Genomic DNA, 18,923 nt, shown 5'->3' with positions numbered 1-18,923 from the left:
ACTTTATTTAAAATGGCAAAGCACTAAAGTGGTAGAAGTGATTACTGTGAACAAGAGGAAACCGTAGAGCATGCTATCCTGCACTGTCAAAAATTTGAGACAGAAAGAGGAGAAAATGTGTGTTTCGACATTATAGACATTCTACAAAGGGATTCAGAAAATAAGTGCTACAGCATGTTATTTTAGTATCTCAGACAAGCACAGTTGATAGAGAAAATCTATTTTATTTTATTTATGTATTTATTTTTTAAATACATTTAATTAAAGTGTTACAGTAGTATTAGATATATTCTGGTCCACACTCCTTACCAGTAGGTGGCGGAAATGCACCATTTCGTTGTTTGCCAACTGCCAATCAATCCCAAAAAGAAGAAGCTCCGCGAGAGACGGTAGCCAAGGCCTACAGCCGAAAGGCTAGGTAGCTACATAGCATGGAGCCCTGTCAGCGAGACGTGTCTCACTAAAATCACCAAAATCTGAGATATACTGGCATTTTTTTTCGGTAAGTTGTGCCTTGTTCTACATAAAACACAAACTGATTTACTAACAGGTTCTTTGTGAGAAATATAATTCGGGTTCTTTCCTACCATGCTGAGGGAAAACCATAGCTTTAGCTTACAACATCTAACATAAGCTTTCTTTGACACCAAGATTTGAAAAGCATGTGTAAATTGTAAAGTTTGTTGGCTGTTTGTTAATCACAACGGTGACTGTATCTAAATCCTATGCGAAGAGTCGTCGTCAGGGCGGATTGCCCGTAATAAGGGCAACTTTTACTTCCAAAGTAGACTAATGCTAAAAGGCTAACTACAAGAGCAGTCTATTGATGAGGTATTTAGCCGCCCGAGTCTGCAACATCTCTCTCTCTCTGTATGTTTCTTTTTTAAAACAACTAATATTTGCATACGTCAAATCGTAAAGGCAGATAACGTCCTCGTAAGTACTGAACGTGAATAACGCCTTCTAAACTGTTATTGTGCAGCGTTTGTGTTGAGCAACATAAACATCTATACACCTTTGTCAACGTACGTATTGATTTGCGTTTATGTTTTGGTCTCTGAATAGACATCAAACCCCAATGTTTTCTCTCCAAAAATCATTATTGGTAGTTATTTCATTGTGCTTTGAATTGTGGCATGAATACATGTAAATTTGGTCACGGAACACTTTGACAGCTGAATGTTTTGCATCAAGAAAATAATGAATTGCATCAAAGCTGTTTGTGATGAGATAAATTACCTTTTAATTTACAAAAAAAAAAAAAAAGTTTTACTATGTACTTTGTGTAACTGGTACAAAGATCCATCAAGTTTGCTCTTTTGCTTGAATAGACAGGATGTTGTTGATGATGTTGTCTCATGTCAACACAGATTTATGTAATAGATGTAGTGTCTGTTTATATGCCAAACGTGTTGTATGATAAAGAATTGTCAAGCAGATGTGATTGGCAGTACATTTCTGTGGCCTTGTTTATTCTGTGCGCTTGGCAGCTAATTGCCCCTCATTGCTGTGTGGTGCCATCAAAATTATCGTTTTATTCCAGAGGATTAATGTCTATAAATTGAAATTGACATCTGTGTATCAGCTACAGAAATCCAAGTGTCAAGCTTTCCAATTATAAATTGATAGAGTTTTTCCAATACCCTCTTATAAGCAGTTTACTGAGCCATAGTTGTAGATTCTTCTTCTGAAGGAGGTGAGCAATGTCATCTCTATTGCCCCAGTAGGTTCAGTTTAGCTGGTGTGAAGGCAAGAATAATACTGTTTATCAAAAGGGAACATGCCACATTTTTAAGTCCCATGATCAAGCCCAGGATAACCAATGTAGCAGGAAGTTGTAATTCCTTTTCTCAGTACTCCATAATAAACCTGTTGAAAATTTTTCCCATCGCTCTTAAAGTGCAGAACATATCCATAGCAGACACAAGTCTCTTTGCATCTTAACCAACATCTGTTGGTAGTGTTTTGCACTTAGGTGAGGTGCATGGCAGTTAGATGTATTTATTAATACTGTTATTTGTATGATTTGATACCATCAAACATGACTTCCAATCCTCAGCTAATTTGTGCATTGCCATGTCCTTTGTACATTGGTTTTTAATGTTGATCCACAGGTCACACATTTGATCCTGCAGTGGATAATACATTTGGACAGTTATGGACAAGATGAGCATTTAGTAAGCAATTCTTCATCTAGGGCAGACCAGAGCACTTCATAACTATTTTGACAAAGTGTTGGACAAAAATTATATATATTTAAAAAAATGAAATCTCACTCTTTAAAAACTGAGACAGTGCAAAGATAAACCAGCTGGTTACCAGCGCTGATTGATTTCCAGCCTGTTTAGCTGATTCCCTCATATCGCGATATATCCAATTTCAGATATAATGGCACATGTGCATAGTAATACAAACACTAACACAAGATCCACATGCACGCACTGCTAACACACTGGCCATCTGGATATGAGGTGCCCATCAGCTAAGTGAAAATGCGCTGACCTACTGAAGGATAAACAAAGGCTGTTTCCTAACTGTTGTTCCTTTTGCCTTATGTACTTCTCTGCCCAAAGGAGCACACATCTGCACCTTCTGTATATTTGTGTACTTCCTTCTCCTCTAGCTCTCTTTGTCCTTCACTCCCCATAGGTAGGGAAATACAATGCATTAAATATTTATTAAATATTCCTTTAATAATCATTGTTTGGTAGGACAGTGAAGTAATGAAAACTGCTGTATTGTGTGTTAATTAAAAGATTGTCCTGCCATTAGTGCCATTACCCGTGTTGCATAAAATAGAGATGCACGGATCTACTTTTGTCAGTTCTGTTCTGATGCAGATACATGCAGTCATGGACTAAAGTATTGGCACTCTGGAATTTTTCCAGAAAATACACAATTTCTCCCAGAAATTGTTGAAATTACAAATGTTTGTGGTGTACACTTGTTTATTTCATTTGTGTGCATTGGAACAACACACACAGAAAAAAAAAAACAGAAGAAAAAAGCCAAAATTGACTTAATTTTACACAAAACTCAAAAATGGGCTGGATAAAATTAGGGCTGCGGTAATTGATTCTATTTGTAATCAAGTACTCTATCCATTCTTCTGGTGATTACCGTATTTTCTGGACTATAAGTCGCTCCGGAGTATAAGTAGCATCAATCAAAAAATGCGTCATAAAGAGGAAAAAAAACATATATAAGTCGCACTGGACTATAAGTCGCATTTATTTAGAAATTGACACACTGTTGTCCGTGCTCTGATAGAGAGGCACTTGCGTTGCGTGAAGCGGTAACACCAAGAAGGCCTGCCTGCAAAGTCATTTGTATTCCTCTCCTTGGCAACTACCAGGGCATGGAGACGTAACTGCACCATTGACAAGCCTCTCCGGCAGCACATTGTTCAAGCACCCATCTGTGGACTCGGTCCTCCAGCTCTGGCCATCTTGCTTTCAGCCCGCGATTAGCTTTCTTTGTTTTCTTCATTGCAGTAAGAGTAACCTCTGCCTTTAGCCAGTCCCTCACAAGTTTCTCACTCACTCCAAACTTTCTTTCTGCTTCTCGATTACCGTTTTCATTCATTTTTTCGGTAATGTTTACTCCTTGTGCATGTCAGTCAGTATGAGTTAACATTAAAGAACATGTTAAATTATATATATTTTGATATGTAAGTTGCACCTGACTATAAGTCGCAGGACCAGCCAAACTATGAAAAAAAGTGTGACTTATAGTGCAGAAACTACGGTAATCAAGTACTGTAATAAGAAATATTGCATTTTTTAAATCAGTCACTTTTGCTTTTTTAAGAGAAGTGGTACTAGACAAATGAGAAAAGAAGCTGGGCCCCTTAAATGTACTACTTCTTGATTAAAAATTGGTATTAACAGGTACTTTAAAAAAAAAAATTAAAGTACAATTAAGTTCTGATGGCAATTTACATTTCTTAAAGTTACAAGGAAGAAAGTTAAATAATTAAATTAGATTATGCCATATTTGGGGTTTTAGGGATTCTCTAAATTTTTTGGGTGCCAACACTATTTCTTCTATAATAGTTTATATTTACTTTCCAGTTTGTCATTAAAGTAAAGGGACACTTAATCATTTTAACATTCTCTACTTTATGCATGAATGTAGTGTTTCAAATTATAGCAAGAATAAAGTTTCATCATTCACATAGAGGTCTGATGATGTCTGAAAGGTGAACCTTTAGAATACAGGAATATGGCCTATTCTTCAAAGGGTGTTCACTTTAAATTTTTGCTCATTTTGTGTTTGTGAGTTCATCCACCATAAAAAATATGACCTTTTAAAACCATCCACTGACATGGAGAACACATTTTAAGTATGGATGCAATGGTTACTCTGTAAAATATCGAACCGTTCAGTCTGCTCTGCATGGGACAACACGCCCTTGTGGACTGTGGATTTTCGGATTTGTAATTCATTTTGCACTGATGCTTTACAGGCCATTTTGTGTGTCTGTATATGCATCTGTCCTGGCAGGAGAAAAGCCCTCCCCACGAGTTAATGTCCAATCATTGTTGTTGCTCCACCCACACAGCCTCTCTCATGCTGTTTTAGAGCCGGGTTCATGCTGCCACTCTCACACTTAAGCAGAAAAAAGAAAACGAGCGGAGGAGTTGAGACATTTGAAGAAGCACCAGCTTCATTCAAATCAGCGGTATGGGTTAATTTCAGTTTCACCGTCAAATACAACGATGAGGGAATGAAAACTGTAGACGGCATAAGCATCCTGATATAATGCTTCCCAAACACAAGACAGTGGAGCAACTCGACTTGTTTCCACGCTGTGTCATGTCTCCTTCTCATCTCACCATCACACATCCATCAGCTATGCGCACAAAACACGTACCGAAACTGAACCGAAAAGAGTGAACCAAAAACTGAGGTACGGACCATACCGTGGGTTACCTGTACCGTTGCACCCTTAATTTTAAGTGATAAAGCTGCCTCTGTGACCTGTTGAATCCTGACTGTATGATGATGAACTTTGACCTATTTAGTTTCAGTCTCTGTCTGTGGCAATAGTGTGTTTCTATTTTATTGGTATCAATTCATTATATATAAGTCTTATCAAATTATTTCGGGATGCAGACACTTTTTGAAAAATACACTGTAATCAAGATGTCTGTGTGCTGAATTTAAATGATTTATAATTAACTGTATAACGTGTGCATGTGAGAGAGAGGGGAAAGCACCAAAACAGGACTTGAATCCTGATGCCTGATGGGGTCGGGTCAATCCCCTGAAGTCTGCAGTGAGTCATGCAGGCAGTACGAAAACTCAGAGATCTTTGTAAGTTCATCAGTGCAGGTGTGGTGCCATATTTGCCATGAAGCCACAGCCAGTGGATGCATAAAAACGCAGGGCACGTGCCTGTCAACATCAATGCATCCACTTCTCTTCATTTGAGATTTTCACACCTCAAATCATGCATGTTACGTTATAGTAACAGCAAAAACAAGTGCATTGTGCCAATAAATAGCCTTTCGTGCGAAACACAGCACGCCATGCAACACATGGTGCGATGTCCTGGCTTACAGCATGGGGGTATATACAGGACTGATTTAAGGAAGCCTTGAGGCAGATAATGTGCCTCAAGGAATTTTTTGAATCAAACTTTGTGTTGTGTGCCTGTGTGTATCACAGCAATTATAGAGAAGAGGAAGAAGAGCCGAGAATTGTCTGAGGACTTAAGAAGCAAATTTTGGAAAAAATACGAACAATCTCAAGGTTACAAGACCATCTCCAGAGATCTTGAAATTCCTTTGTCCACTGTGCGTGATATAATCAAGAAGTTTATAACCCATGGTACTGTGGCTAATCTCCCTGGACGTGGATGGAAGAGGAAAATTGACAAAAGAATGCAACGCAGGATAGTTTGAATGGTGGATAAACATCCTCAGTCAACTTCCACACAAATTCAGACTGTCCTGCAGACTCAAGGTGCAAAAGTGTCAGCTCGGACCATACGTTGTCATCTGAATGAGATGAAGTGCTATGGCAGGAGACCGAGGAGAACCCCGCTGCTGACAAAGAGACATAAAAAAGCCAGACCAGAGTTTGAAAAAATGTACCTGAGTAAGCCTCAATCCTTCTGGGAGAACAGTTTGTGGACAGATGAGACTTAGGTAGAGCTTTTTGGAAAAGCAGGTTATTCTACTGTTTTTAAGAAAACTGAATGAAAGAACACTGAAAGAAAAGAACACAGTACCTACAGTCAAACAGGGTGGAGGTTCAAAGATGTTTTTGGGTTGCTGTCTTTTTTGCTTCCTCTGGCACTGGGTGCCTTGACTGTGTGCAAGGAATCATGAAATCTGGAGAAAAGAAAAGATTTTGAGCCGCAATGTAGGGCCTAGTGTCAGAAAGCTGGGTCTGCATCAGAGGTCATGGATGTTCTAGCTGGACAGTGACCCCAAACATACCTCAGAACCTCAAAAAGCACCAAGAAGTGGTTGGAGACAAAGCGCTGGAGAGTTCTGAAGTGGCCAGCAATGAGTCTGAATCTTAATCCCATTGAACACCTATGAAGAGATCTCAAAATTGCTGTTTCAAGAAGGCACCTTTGAAATCTGAGAGACCTGGAGCAGTTTGCAAGAGAGGAGTGGTCCAAACTTCCATTTGAGAGGTATAAGAAGCTTGTTGGTGGTTATAAGAAGCAATTGGTTTCAGTTATTTCTCCCAAGGGTGTGCAACCAAATATTAAGTTGAGGGTGCCAACAATTTTGTCTGGCCAATTTTTGTTTTTGAATTTTGTATAAAATTATGTCAATTTTGGCTTTTTTTATGTTGTTCCAATGCACATAAAGGAAATAAATGTGTACACCAAAAACATTTGTAATTGCAACAATTTCTGGCAAAAATTGTGCATTTTCCAGAAAAATTCCAGGGGTGCCAATACTTTGGTCCATGAATGTATGTACCAATTCTAGGGATGTAGTGTTTTTTGTATTCTTACTGAACCGTCATGGTTCAGGGGTCATGGTTCAATGCTCGTAGCCACACGATGAATCTGCCCAAACTGTTCAAATAAGTAAATAAATAAAAAGAAATGCAACAGTATTTCCTGTCAAGCTTCGTGGCGGTAATACTGACAAGTGTTTGCTAACTGCTATTAAACCTCCAACAAAGAAGAGGAACAACTGGGCTCTGCCTGAGCTGTTGTCTGTCAAACGTCTCTGCTGTGTTAATGGCGTTAACTCAAGGCATACATTTAAAGTAGTGATGACAGTGTTGCAGAAATCCATTCTGTGGCAGTAATTTGACTGGGGATGGCTTTGATGCTGGTTTGCTTCCAAAGTCTGAACTGTAGTCGAAAACACAAGGGAGGCTTATTATACCTGCTCTAGGGCTGGAGTTGCAGGTGACTTGAGGGGGGAGAGCAAGTCCATAGTCTTTGTTCAAAGGTACAGAACAACACTTTAAAGCTTGTTTTCCCTTATCTGTATTTTGGAATGGCATATAATTGTTTGTGTCCACCAGTCATTTAGGTTTTAGTTTATTTTACTGCTTTTATTAACTTCAGAAATATTATCAATTCACTAAGTCTATCATTTTTGTGCTTATTGGACAAAAAGCTTCTTTTTGGCTTCTTCCTGGGGCTGCACGGCGGCGCAGGGGTTAGTGCTGTTGCCTCACAGCAAGATGGTCCCTGGTTTCACTTCCAGGCCTTTAGTTTGCATGTTCTCACTGTGCGTGGGTGGGTTCTCTTTGGCTTCCTCCCACCACCAAAAACATGCTCATTAGGTTAAGTGATTACTCTAAATTGGCCATAGGTGTGAATGTGAGAGTGCCTGGTTGCCTGTCTCTATATGTCTGCACTGTGACCCCCAGGGTGTACCTCGCCTCTTGCCCAATGACAGCAGGGATAGGCTCCAGCCCCCCACGACCCCCAACAGGATAAGCGGTATAGAAAATGGATGGATGGATGAGCTTCTTCCTGTGCCAAAAAGCTGTAATAGATAAAGCAGCTCTGCCAAGTCCTTCGACATCAGTCATGATACCATCTGCTTGAAAGTTTCAGAGCTTTAAAGTTACAAGAGGTCTTTTGATAACCTTTCTTTTGCTTTACTCTTCTCAATACTGCCTGAAGGATGTCCTGTTAGTACCCTGAAAGTCTTCCCTATTGGATTTGCCAAACAATGAAACACTATCTAAGCTACACTGCATTGCTATCTTGCCACATCTCGTGCTCTGCCTCATTTTTGAATTGTTTTGTATAGTACTACTATCACCGTGCGTTGTTGTATTGATACATGAACAAACGGAATAACCTTTCAGTCTCAACTGGCACCGTAAAAGCTCTTTCATGCAGAACCTAACTTGATTTTAAAGAGGATAAACCAGTTACATAGGATTACCAATTTACTCTTAAAGGGATACTTCAACACTTGGGCAAATTCACCCATTGCCATAATCCCTATAGTCTTAGTAATAGGTTTGTTTCCTTTATTATCGGTGCAAGCTGTTTTGAGATCTGGGGGGCTAATATGCCAGCTGCTCAGCTAACACTACGGAGACCTCCAGTATTTCCGGCTTTCCCTCATCAAACTCATCAAATACACAATCCAACAACTCCAAAACGCTCTCGTGGACAGACGTGACCTGCACATTCACCATGCTATCACCACTTTTGATATAACTGGACAATATTTCTTCATCAAAACAAGAGAAAAGAGCTGCACTGAAACGGAAAAGATGTTTTCACTCTCCTCATGGTCTTCTTCGGTATGGGTTTGTGATTGTAAGGGATAAAGTTTTCCTGTGTTTCCAATTGCTGCTGCCACGTTAGCTATTAGCTTGGATGTCATACTAAAAGCTTGTCTTTGCAGAGAAGATTCCTCTGTTCTGATCTCTTGATTGGCCTTGGCATAAATGTATTTATTGTAGAGCTTCCCCATTCCCATCGATGGCAGCGGTAGTCTGTCTGCTCAGGAAAAGCGCATTAGAACAACCTTGTTTTTCTTGTCACTCTGATTGGCGTGTCATGAATGTGACGCACAGAACTTTCCTCCAATCACTTTCTGAAGATTTTTTTAAAGTCGTCCTCCCTAAATGCTTTCTAGGGGAGCATTCCCAGATGAATTTGAAATAAATCCATTATGGATGTTCCGATACAGTTTTTTCCATTCAACACGATACCGAGATGTTAGTATCGGCCAATACTGAGTACTGATCCGATACTGTTGTGAACTTTCTGGACTGACTGTGCAGACTAGCGAACTATTTTAGAACTATATTTGACTCAGAACATGGCTTAACAAATAGAATCATAATGTACAGCATCTCTATGACCCTAAAGTTGTTTTTCTGCCTATTATTGAGTTTTACGGCTAAATATCAAAATACAATAATACAGGGGGCTACCTTACAGGCTTTCTCTCTCTTTCTTTCTCTCCTTCATGCTCTACTCAGGCAGCATGACATGATTATGGAACAGCCTGCAACTGGCTGACGGACCGAAACAAAAATAGCGGTTAGCATTCGAGTTGGCATTCAGGCTAATGGTAATAAATGATCTCTGCGAATCGGCGTGTATCTCTGACCATATGCCTGTGCTTTTCACTGTTTCAGTTCCTTGTTCTAAGTCTATAACTGGTGTTTCTACACGCCGTCTGTGCTCAATTAATCCTTAGACTGCATCACAGTTTTCAGCCATGTATGATGAGTGTCATTTTTGGTGATACATCTAGCACTTTGTGTGATAATCGCACTTTCAACGCTGAAGAACTGTTAGATAGTTTTAATGCTACATGTGCGGATATCCTTGACTCTGTTGCGCCTTTTAGAATTAGATGCACTAAAGCACTTTCTGAACCGTGGCTAAACGACTCCACGCGTGATCTCAGGCGCTCATGCCGGCGCGCTGAGAGAAAGTGGAAAAAAGATCAGCTCCATGTCTCTAAACAAGCTCTTCTTGAAAGCCTGTCCGTCTACCACAGTGCTGTTAAAGCTGCTAAAATGGAATATTTTTCCAATTTTGTCTCTTGTAATAGTCAGAAGCCCCAGGTTCTTTTTAACATTTTTAACTCCCTTGTAAATCCATGTGATAACTCTCCAGTAGTACCCTTGCTCACCCTCTGTGAGAGTTTTCTCAAATTTTTCATTGAAAAAATCTCTACTCTTAGACCTTCTGCTTTCTCCTCTGCTGGCCCAAGGTCTGATCTCACTGTTCCTCCTTTGCATGCTGTTTTGGATCAGTTTGAGCCTGTATCCCTCCCCTCACTGGCCACTGTAGTTAAGCATCTGCGGCCTACGAACTGTCCCTCAGACAGCATACCCTCTTGTCTTTTTAAAGAGGTATTCAGAACGGTAGGCCCTGTTAATAAATAAGAGAATAATTCCTGCCTCAGCACTGGATGTGTTCCAGCTGCTCTCAAACCTGCTGTTGTGCAGCCTTTGTTCAAAAAGAAAAATCTGGACCCCTCCGTGCTGTCCAACTTCAGACCAATCTCCAAACTACTATTTTTGTCAAAAATTTTAGAGAAAGTGGTTTTCATTCAGCTTCAGTCTTTCTTGGTGGCAAATGATATCTACAAGAAATTCCAATCTGGCTTTAAACCACGTCATAGCACTGAAAAAGCATTATTACGTGTTTTTAATGATCTGCTGGTAACTGCTGACACAGGAAACCCTGCCATGATGGTGCTTCTGACTTAACAGCTGCTTTTGACACTGTTGATCATGGGATCCTCTTGGCACGACTGGAGCAGTGGGTGGGCATTACAGGCTCTGCTCTCTCATGGTTCCACTCCTACCTTTCTGATTGGAGTTTCTCTGTGCATCTAGGTGAATTCACCTCATCCTTAGCTCCTCTTACCTCTGGGGTCCCCCAGGGCTCCATCCTCGGGCCGGTTCTCTTCTTGCTCTATATGCTGCCGTTGGGGTCAATTTTCAAAAAATATGATATTTCTTTCCACTGTTATGCCGATGATGTTCAGATTTACCTGCCTTTAACTTCAAAATCCAATGATTCTGTTGGAACATTGCTCAACTGCCTAAATGATGTAAAGTCCTGGATGGCCGCAAACTTTTTGCACTTAAATGAAAACAAGACAGAAATCATAATGTTTGGATGTGGTCCAGCAGATTTTCCAGCTGGTTTTCTGGGCCCCCTTACTCCGAGCATCCGGTCATCACCAGGTTAGCTCAGTCATTAAAAACTGTTTTTACCATTTGAGGATTTTATCAAAAGTAAAGGGATACCTGCCATACAGAGACTTTGAGACTGTAATCCATGCTTTTATTAACACACGACTGGATTACTGTAACTCACTATATATTGGCCTAGACCAGTCACTCTTGCACCGCCTGCAGCTGGTACAAAACACAGCTGCCTGTCTCTTCACTGGCAAACGCAAGTGTGACCACATATCCCCTGTCTTAGCTTCACTGCATTGGCTCCCGGTTGCTTTTAGAATAGATTTTAAAATTTTATTGTTTGTTTTTAAAGCTCTTAATGGCCTAGCCCCCTAGTACCTGACTGAGCTCCTCCACTACCATGTTCCTGTCAGAACACTAAGATCATCTAGTCAGTTGTTGTTGGTCACCCCCAAAACAAGGTACAAAACCAAAGGTGACCGAGCCTTTGTGACGGCTGCCCCTCGACTCTGGAACAACTTGCCCTGACATGTCCGCTCTGCGGAATCAATTGAGGTTTTTAAATTATCTCTAAAGACTCCCTTCTTCTCCCTGGCTTTTAATCAAGGTTGAGTGGACATCCGGCAAAATCTTAACTAAATTTTTAACTTTTTAATATATATATATTTGCACTGTGTTTATGTATCTTGGTATTGTATCTGCACTGCTTTGATCTGTACAGCACTTTGGTCAACCCCGGTTGTTTTAAACGTGGTTTATAAATAAAGTTTGAGTTGAGTTGAGTTGAGTAATTCGATTAAAGTGGGTAAAAAGACGTTCATTATGGGGTTTACTATAGTGGAATTAATCATTAAAGTCCCCAAAAGTCTCAAGAGTTCCAGGCTCACAATTGGCATCATCAGCTGGCTGTCCTAATGTGCTCTGTCTGGCAGATGTGGTGGGAGACAGGAAAAGAATATGGATTACATCCTGGCTGAGAAAAAGGTATAGTTGTGCTTATGTTTGGGAACTGATGATGGAACATCCAGTCGGTGATGACAGATACTTTCAAAATCTCCTAGGGGCATAATTTTTGTTCTCTGAGCAGTTGTCACAGAATCGATGTTTAAGAAGACACTTAAGTGGTGTTTGAAATTGAAGAGGAAGCAGGTGTGCACTACCTTTCAGATTCTGAGACTTTAAAGGAAAGTTACCAAGACATATATGGAGGAGAGGCACAAACTGGAGTTGCTGTTGCTCCACAGCAGAAGAATAATGCCACAAAGTAAAGTCAGGTGAAATTGGTAAGCGTCTTGCTGATACTGTAGATACAAGGATTTATGCTAAGGAATGCTAGGAACTAGAGGCTCAAGGGCTTAACAGTTGTGTGATGCAAAATAGTTGTCAAAAATTCAGCACTTTGAAAACCTATTTTTCACTTAAAAAATTGAGTGTGGCATATACACTAGGCCAACTTAAATACCAGCATAAAGTGCTGAGACGTGGCATCATTAGGCCAAGTGCACGCGTCTGCCACACACTGCATGAGACGTGATTGAAGACTTGTCCCCATACATTGTGTATTGCAAGTGGCTGTGTCAGCTTCAACAAAAGGTGGAGGAAGCCAGAGCAACTTTTGGGCTGCGAGTCTGTCTGAGCTTTGCAGGACAACAGCTCAACTACCATATCATAGCTAGTAGATGTGCAAACTCAGCCTCCACTCTTCCTGGAAGGCTTTCTACAAGATTTTGGAGTATGTCTGTGTGAATTTGTGCCCATTCATTCGGTAGAGCATTTATGAGGTCAGGCACTGATTTTGGACTAGAAGGTCTGGCTTGCAAACTCTGTTCCAGGTCATCCCAAAATTGCTCGATGGGGTGAAGGTTAGAGCTCTGTGTGGGTCAGTCAAGTTCTTCCACACCAAACTCATCAAACCATTTTTTTATATTCCTTGTTCTTGTGCACTGGGGCAGAGTCACTTTAGAACAGGAAAGGGCCTTCCCCAAGCTGTTGACACAAAGTTGAAACATGGCATTGTCCAGAATATCTTGGTATGCTGAAGCATTATGGTTGTCCTTCACTTGAGATGGGGGTCCTGCCCAAACTCTGAAAAACAGTCTCATCCTGTTACGCCTCCATCATCGAACTTCACAGTTTACACAGCGTAGCCAGACAGGTAATGTTCTCCTGGCATCCCCCATACCCAGATTCACACATCTGACTGCTAAACAGGAAAGCATGATCCATCACTTTACACAACATGTTTCCACTGCTCCACTGTCCAGTGTTGGTGTGCTTTACCCCATCTGACACTTGGCACTTGACTTACACCCCTTTCCCACTGGCCGAAAAACCTGTTTAAACACGCTTACAATCTGCTCCTGTGGGAAGTGGGAAAGGCTGTAATCGGCATTCACACCCGTGTCGACTGACCCTGCAATGGACACTGGTTTTTATTGGCACGCCTCTGATCAGCTCCAGTGGGAATGTCACAACCGGGTGAACGCAGGATGACTTCGGCGTAACATGCCTATGTCATAATATCGTGCCTGTAACTTGGGGCAACAAAAGGACGCTGGCAGCAGAGAGATGGGCGTTGTTGTCTCCTCCGTCATTGTTGTCTCCTCCGTCTGTAACTTCTGCAACTCTTTGCCATCTCAGCAACAAATTCCATCCGCCTTCATATCATCAGCCCTCGAATGTCGTTCAGTTTGCACTGTTTGTATATTTTGAAAGGGGGACAAAAGTACAAAGTACGGAAAACAGTCCACTACCATGTCCATTGTTTACCTAGCTGTGTTTCGGCATGCTGATGATGCATCAGAGAGAAAAAAAAAACAGCCACGCAGCTCATCTGCTGGCCATCAGACACGGGTCTGCTGGCAATGGGGAAGGAGTCACTTACCGATTGTTGGCGGGTTTACCCATGTTTTAAAAAAAACATGCTTTTACATGCTAATTTTAGTGGGAAAACAGTATTAGTGATGTGAGGCTTGCGTGCAGCTGCTCAGCCATGGAAACCCATTCCATAAAGCTCCTACTTCACAATTTTTGTTTTCAAATCAATGTCAGTGAAAATTCAGAACTCTTAAGCTGTGGAATCAGCAAGCTTTGCCCACTCTGTGATTGTACATGGTTTCCTCCTTCTTGGCTGAGTTGCTGTTGTTCCTAAATGCTTCCATTTTCTAATATATCACTCACAGATGACTGTAGAATATCCAGCAGGGATGAGATTTCAAACATCATCTTACTGCAAAGGTGGCAACAATGAATGTAGCTTTTGGAGAATAATGACAGAAGGTTCTGTTTTGGCCTAGCTGTTGGGCAGAAGTTCTCAGGCCGCATTATTTTCCACCAGAAATGCATCACACCCTGCCATGCATAGAGTGTATTATAGACCAGAACTGAAAAAAGGTCTTTTGGAGGAGAGGCAGACGTCTTCAAGAACCTCAAATAAGTCCAACTGCCCCCTTGTCCAAGACGAGAACCTACACAGACATCTAGCCAGCCCATGTTGTACTCTTCTGGATATACAACGATGAGGTCGCAATGTTTTTTCTCTTTTTTTTTTCTGTTTTTTTTTTTCAGAGCACAAGACTGCTATCATTACACGCAGCACTTCTGTTAATGCCATGGCTGACACTCGTTGACCCACTTCCCCAACAACCTATGAACTTGCAATCGAAAAGACAGCAGATAACGTCATGATAACAGCTTACAGTGATTTTGCAAGATCACAATTGTAGTGTTGCCAGCCTGTCAACCAAGACAGGGCAAGATAGTTGTAAAGTCTAAGGTGGTGCCATTGTAAAAAGATCAAAAATATTCTGTAGTCTGATCTGGCTATTAAACACTGCATTCAGCTTAGAGGGGTAAAAAAGATATACGAAGATATACTTCTAAATCCCAGAGAAATTTAGTTTTTCAGTCTGATATCAATGACAAGTAATCCCCTAAATACACTACTGAATGATATTTCTCCTTTTGTATCCCCTCAGGTGCTGACAACATGGAAACACAGAACTTTTCAGCAAATGGATGGAAATTTGTCTCCTAAGGAAGTTGTTATAAACAAGTCCGTTGGGAGTACAGCTTTGACTGTTCCCACTTGGAAACCGATTTGGTGGCATCTGGCTTGACTTTTGCTATACTTGCAGATTGAAGAGTGATGCCATCAGCATATGGACAAATGAATTTCATCATGGAAAAGCAGAAATCTGTGAATAATGTTGCTTCGACACAATTAATTGGAGAAGCCAGTACTTTTATCTGCACTGAGTGTGGCGATGGGTTCAGCCAGTACTCTAGTTTGTTGGGACACATGCCCATTCATGGACCTTTGGAGTCGTTTTCTTTTGATGGCTCATCCAATGGATTTGAAATCCCACGAGAGTATGTGTTACTAGAAAATGGAACTCTGACAGCTGTGAATGGCTCTGCTCGGCCTCATTCACCTATAAAACCATCATCTCCTGGAATTCTGCCATCGCATTTTCTCTACCCTATCAAACCAGCATCTCCACCTCCAATCCCAGCTCCAAAGCCACAGCCTTCCCCTCAGAAGGAAGTGTTGCGGCTAAAACCCCCAGAAATGAACACTGACAAGCCTCGTCAGAGCTATCACCGTTGTGAAATTTGCAATAGGTCATTTAACAGCTTGCAAAGCTTACATCGTCACCAGCAATATCGAAATACAGAGAGAGGTTATAAGTGTACATTGTGCTGTAAGATTTTTGAAGGTAGACAGGACCTTAAAAAACACCTCCAAGACCACACTAATGAAAGGTTTCACTGCTGTGGTCATTGTGGTAAGCGCTTCCTCAAAGTTGATGCATTGAGTACTCATCAGAAAGAAAAACATACCTCACCCAAAGCTACAGCTTTAGGTAAATCTGAGAGTAAACAGGGAAAACGGTTGGAGAAAACTTACCCTTGTAAGAAGTGCAAGTTGAATTTTTTCTGGATGTCAGATTATCAGGCACATTCACTGTACCATTGCAAAGGAAGAGAGCCTACAGTGACTTTTTCATCTGAAGTTGAAATTGAGGTGAATTCAAAGCACAGAGAGGAAAGAGCATTTGAAAACTGCTACAATGGCAAATCCACTGACCTTAAGAATGGAGATAGCAAGATCTTTAGTGATACTAACGAAAAGACCGCTCTAGATTATTCTATCACACCATACAGATGTGGTTTATGTGGGGATCGTTTCCAAAGATTGACAGATTTGAAGGAGCATCATCGCACACATCAAACGCAGGAGGAAATAGATCAGCTTAGTCAGGAATCACAAAAAGTCTTCAAACGAAAATTACCTCCTAAAGGCAGGCGTAGAAGGTCAAGTAATCCAAATGGCAAATTGCATCCTTGCAAACACTGTCATCGAGTCTTTAATCATTCTAGTAGTCTATCTCGACACATGAGGTACCACAAGGGTACCATGCACACATGCATGTTTTGTGGTAGACATTTTCCACAGCGCTGCGATTTGAGAAGACACATAGCCATGTACCACAAAGCTGAATTGGAAAAGAAACCTGGTTTGAAAATGCTATACTTAAATCCACAAAATGGTCCTGGGCTTGCTTCTATTAATGGGGAGAAAATCTCAGGCTCCCCTGATGAGAAAACCAGGAGTTCCTCTGACGGTGAACAAGAGCAGAATCCATTTGGCAAACCATCTGGAAAAGCAGGACGTGTTAGTTACAAATGTCAGGAGTGTGGGAAGAGATTCGGGTTGTTATGTGTCTACCAACGGCATTTGCGCTACCACAAAAAGGAACCTACAAAGTGCCCTAGGTGTCCAGCTCAGTTCATGAATGCATCATCCCTTGACCTTCACCTTCAGAATCACCCAAGCACTGGAGAAGCAGATGATGAAGGTAAAACATGTGATGTCAGCAGTTCTGGGGGGGAGCCTGCTCCCGAAAAGGGTAATCAAGTGGACACTGAAGGTGATGGTGTCGATAAATCTCTGAATGATAAAGAAAAGTCTTCAGAGGCTCTTTATGAATGCACTGAGTGCACTGATACATTCTCATGCTTGGAGACATTTGTGCAGCACCAGACTTCTCATGGCACAGAAAACAAGGCGCAACTCTCCTAATTGACCTGAAACTGTTTTTTTTCCCCCCCAGATGTTGAGTGCTGTTGATTGTTTTGATTTGAAGGTTTTTTTTGTACAAACTAGTACATATGAATATAAGATTTGTAATTATGTTAATTCACTACTCTTGTACTTTTTATTTTATTTTATTGCATGAGGAAAGAATGTTGATGCTGGGGTACATTAGGTGAAGGGGACTTTAAAATGGACAAAAAGACACCACATTCATACAAGTTTTAGGGGACCTATTTTTCTCTCACACGTTGGTTGAATGTCAAATATAATGCATCGCATTGTTTTTGTACAGTGTTTTTACATTGTTACTTGCTGATATGCGATTCTGAGAATTTTCTTCTTCATGTGGTCTCCTATTTGTATATCTCCCTTTTGAAAAAAAGAATCAGTGTAACTGTTATGTTTTTTAATTGTCCCATTAAAATTATACATAGACCTTAAAATCCATTGGTTTGCCTTGTTAACTTTCTCAGGCTATTTGGCAGCAAAAAGCCCTTTTAAATTTCATGAGAATGTATTTTTCTTGAATTTACTTGAACAAATTTTCTTGGAATTTTGTCATTAAGAAATTACTATGAAACCATATCACTGAGGTTTCAGTATTGGTTCTTTAAGACCTTGTTTAACGGTCTTCCCATAGAGGCTGCCACAAGAATCATGGGGTATAATGTGTTCAACTGAAACCTACATGGATGTCTTGTGATCATCTTGTACATGTACTGGATTATGCTGGCAGCACATACAAATAGTAAAAGTAGATGGTAGAGTTAGGATTAAGTGGACGCATTGATATCGAAGTGCCTTTTTTTCTTTTCCTCCTATGACTGCCTCTGAATAGTCTTGTGGTGTGTGATCATGACTATAAAAGGCATGGAATTCATGGGCAATCATTTTTAATAAATGAAATCTCTTAATGTATTTGCCTTAGTAATGCAACTATGACACCTTAGGACAACCTCAAACTAGGTAACCTCATGCCTGAAAATCCAGTTTGTTTAGTTTAAGTGCTACGTACCACGCTCAGAAACAGTACACTTCCTTAGCCCTGGCATGGATGGAAGAGGTTGGCCTTGTCAAGGTGTAATTGCCAATTCCCATGAACAAGCACAGGTGCATAATGTGCAAGTTACATATAATCAATATGACTGTTCCTTTTGACGATCATTTTCAAATATGGTGGAGTATTGAAGAGGGTATCTGATCCAAACAACTTAAAATATGGCAAAAGTTAATCTCATGTCATGCTGCATTTTTTCATTTTGTAAACTCCATGACACTTTGGGTCTTTTAAACTGCATGCCATATTAAAACATGTTGTATCTGAGCTATGCCAGTACAGGCCAGCAGGGGTCTGTGGGTGGAGGGGGGAAAAAGCATGATTCAGCATGGTAAGGGGCAACTTAGATTTGCATTGCAGCAAATTTGTCCTTGGGACCACAATTATATTGTTATAGCAATGGTTGGCTAAACATTAGGGTTGAAGGACACATTGGCACTGACTTTGATTATCTTTTCAGTTTCAGACACAAGCTTTCTATTGTACATCGTGGGTCTCTCAAAATCTGGCCATTTGAAACCCCAAAGGCATTGCTTAACCCTGGAAAATTTATTCCACTGTCTAAGGTCGGCCACACACTACAGGATTTTAAGCCTGATTTGAGGCAAGATTTTAACCTGGCACGCCAGATAGATTTGTTTC

General features: G+C 40.7%; 1 protein-coding gene across 1 annotated transcript; it reads left to right on the top strand.

Annotated features, from left to right (window-relative positions):
• Positions 1 to 377: 377 nt before the first annotated feature.
• Positions 378 to 17,654, top strand: si:dkeyp-84f3.5 (uncharacterized protein LOC334144 homolog). Its single transcript, XM_041793351.1, has 2 exons — positions 378 to 502; positions 15,102 to 17,654. The coding sequence occupies exon 2, from the start codon at positions 15,272 to 15,274 to the stop codon at positions 17,207 to 17,209; it is 1,938 nt and encodes a 645-aa protein (XP_041649285.1). The 5' UTR covers positions 378 to 502; positions 15,102 to 15,271; the 3' UTR covers positions 17,210 to 17,654.
• The last annotated feature ends 1,269 nt before the right edge of the window (positions 17,655 to 18,923 follow it).

This window comes from Cheilinus undulatus, linkage group 8, assembly GCF_018320785.1.
Source record: "Cheilinus undulatus linkage group 8, ASM1832078v1, whole genome shotgun sequence".
NCBI classification, from domain to species: domain Eukaryota; kingdom Metazoa; phylum Chordata; class Actinopteri; order Labriformes; family Labridae; genus Cheilinus; species Cheilinus undulatus.
Note: the sequence above shows the minus strand (reverse complement) of the source record. Positions and strands in the feature narration are given on the sequence as shown.

Bases quoted from the DNA above. Each gene is read 5' to 3' on its own strand.
- si:dkeyp-84f3.5 (XM_041793351.1), top strand. From the start codon at position 15,272: ATGCCATCAGCATATGGACAAATGAATTTCATCATGGAAAAGCAGAAA.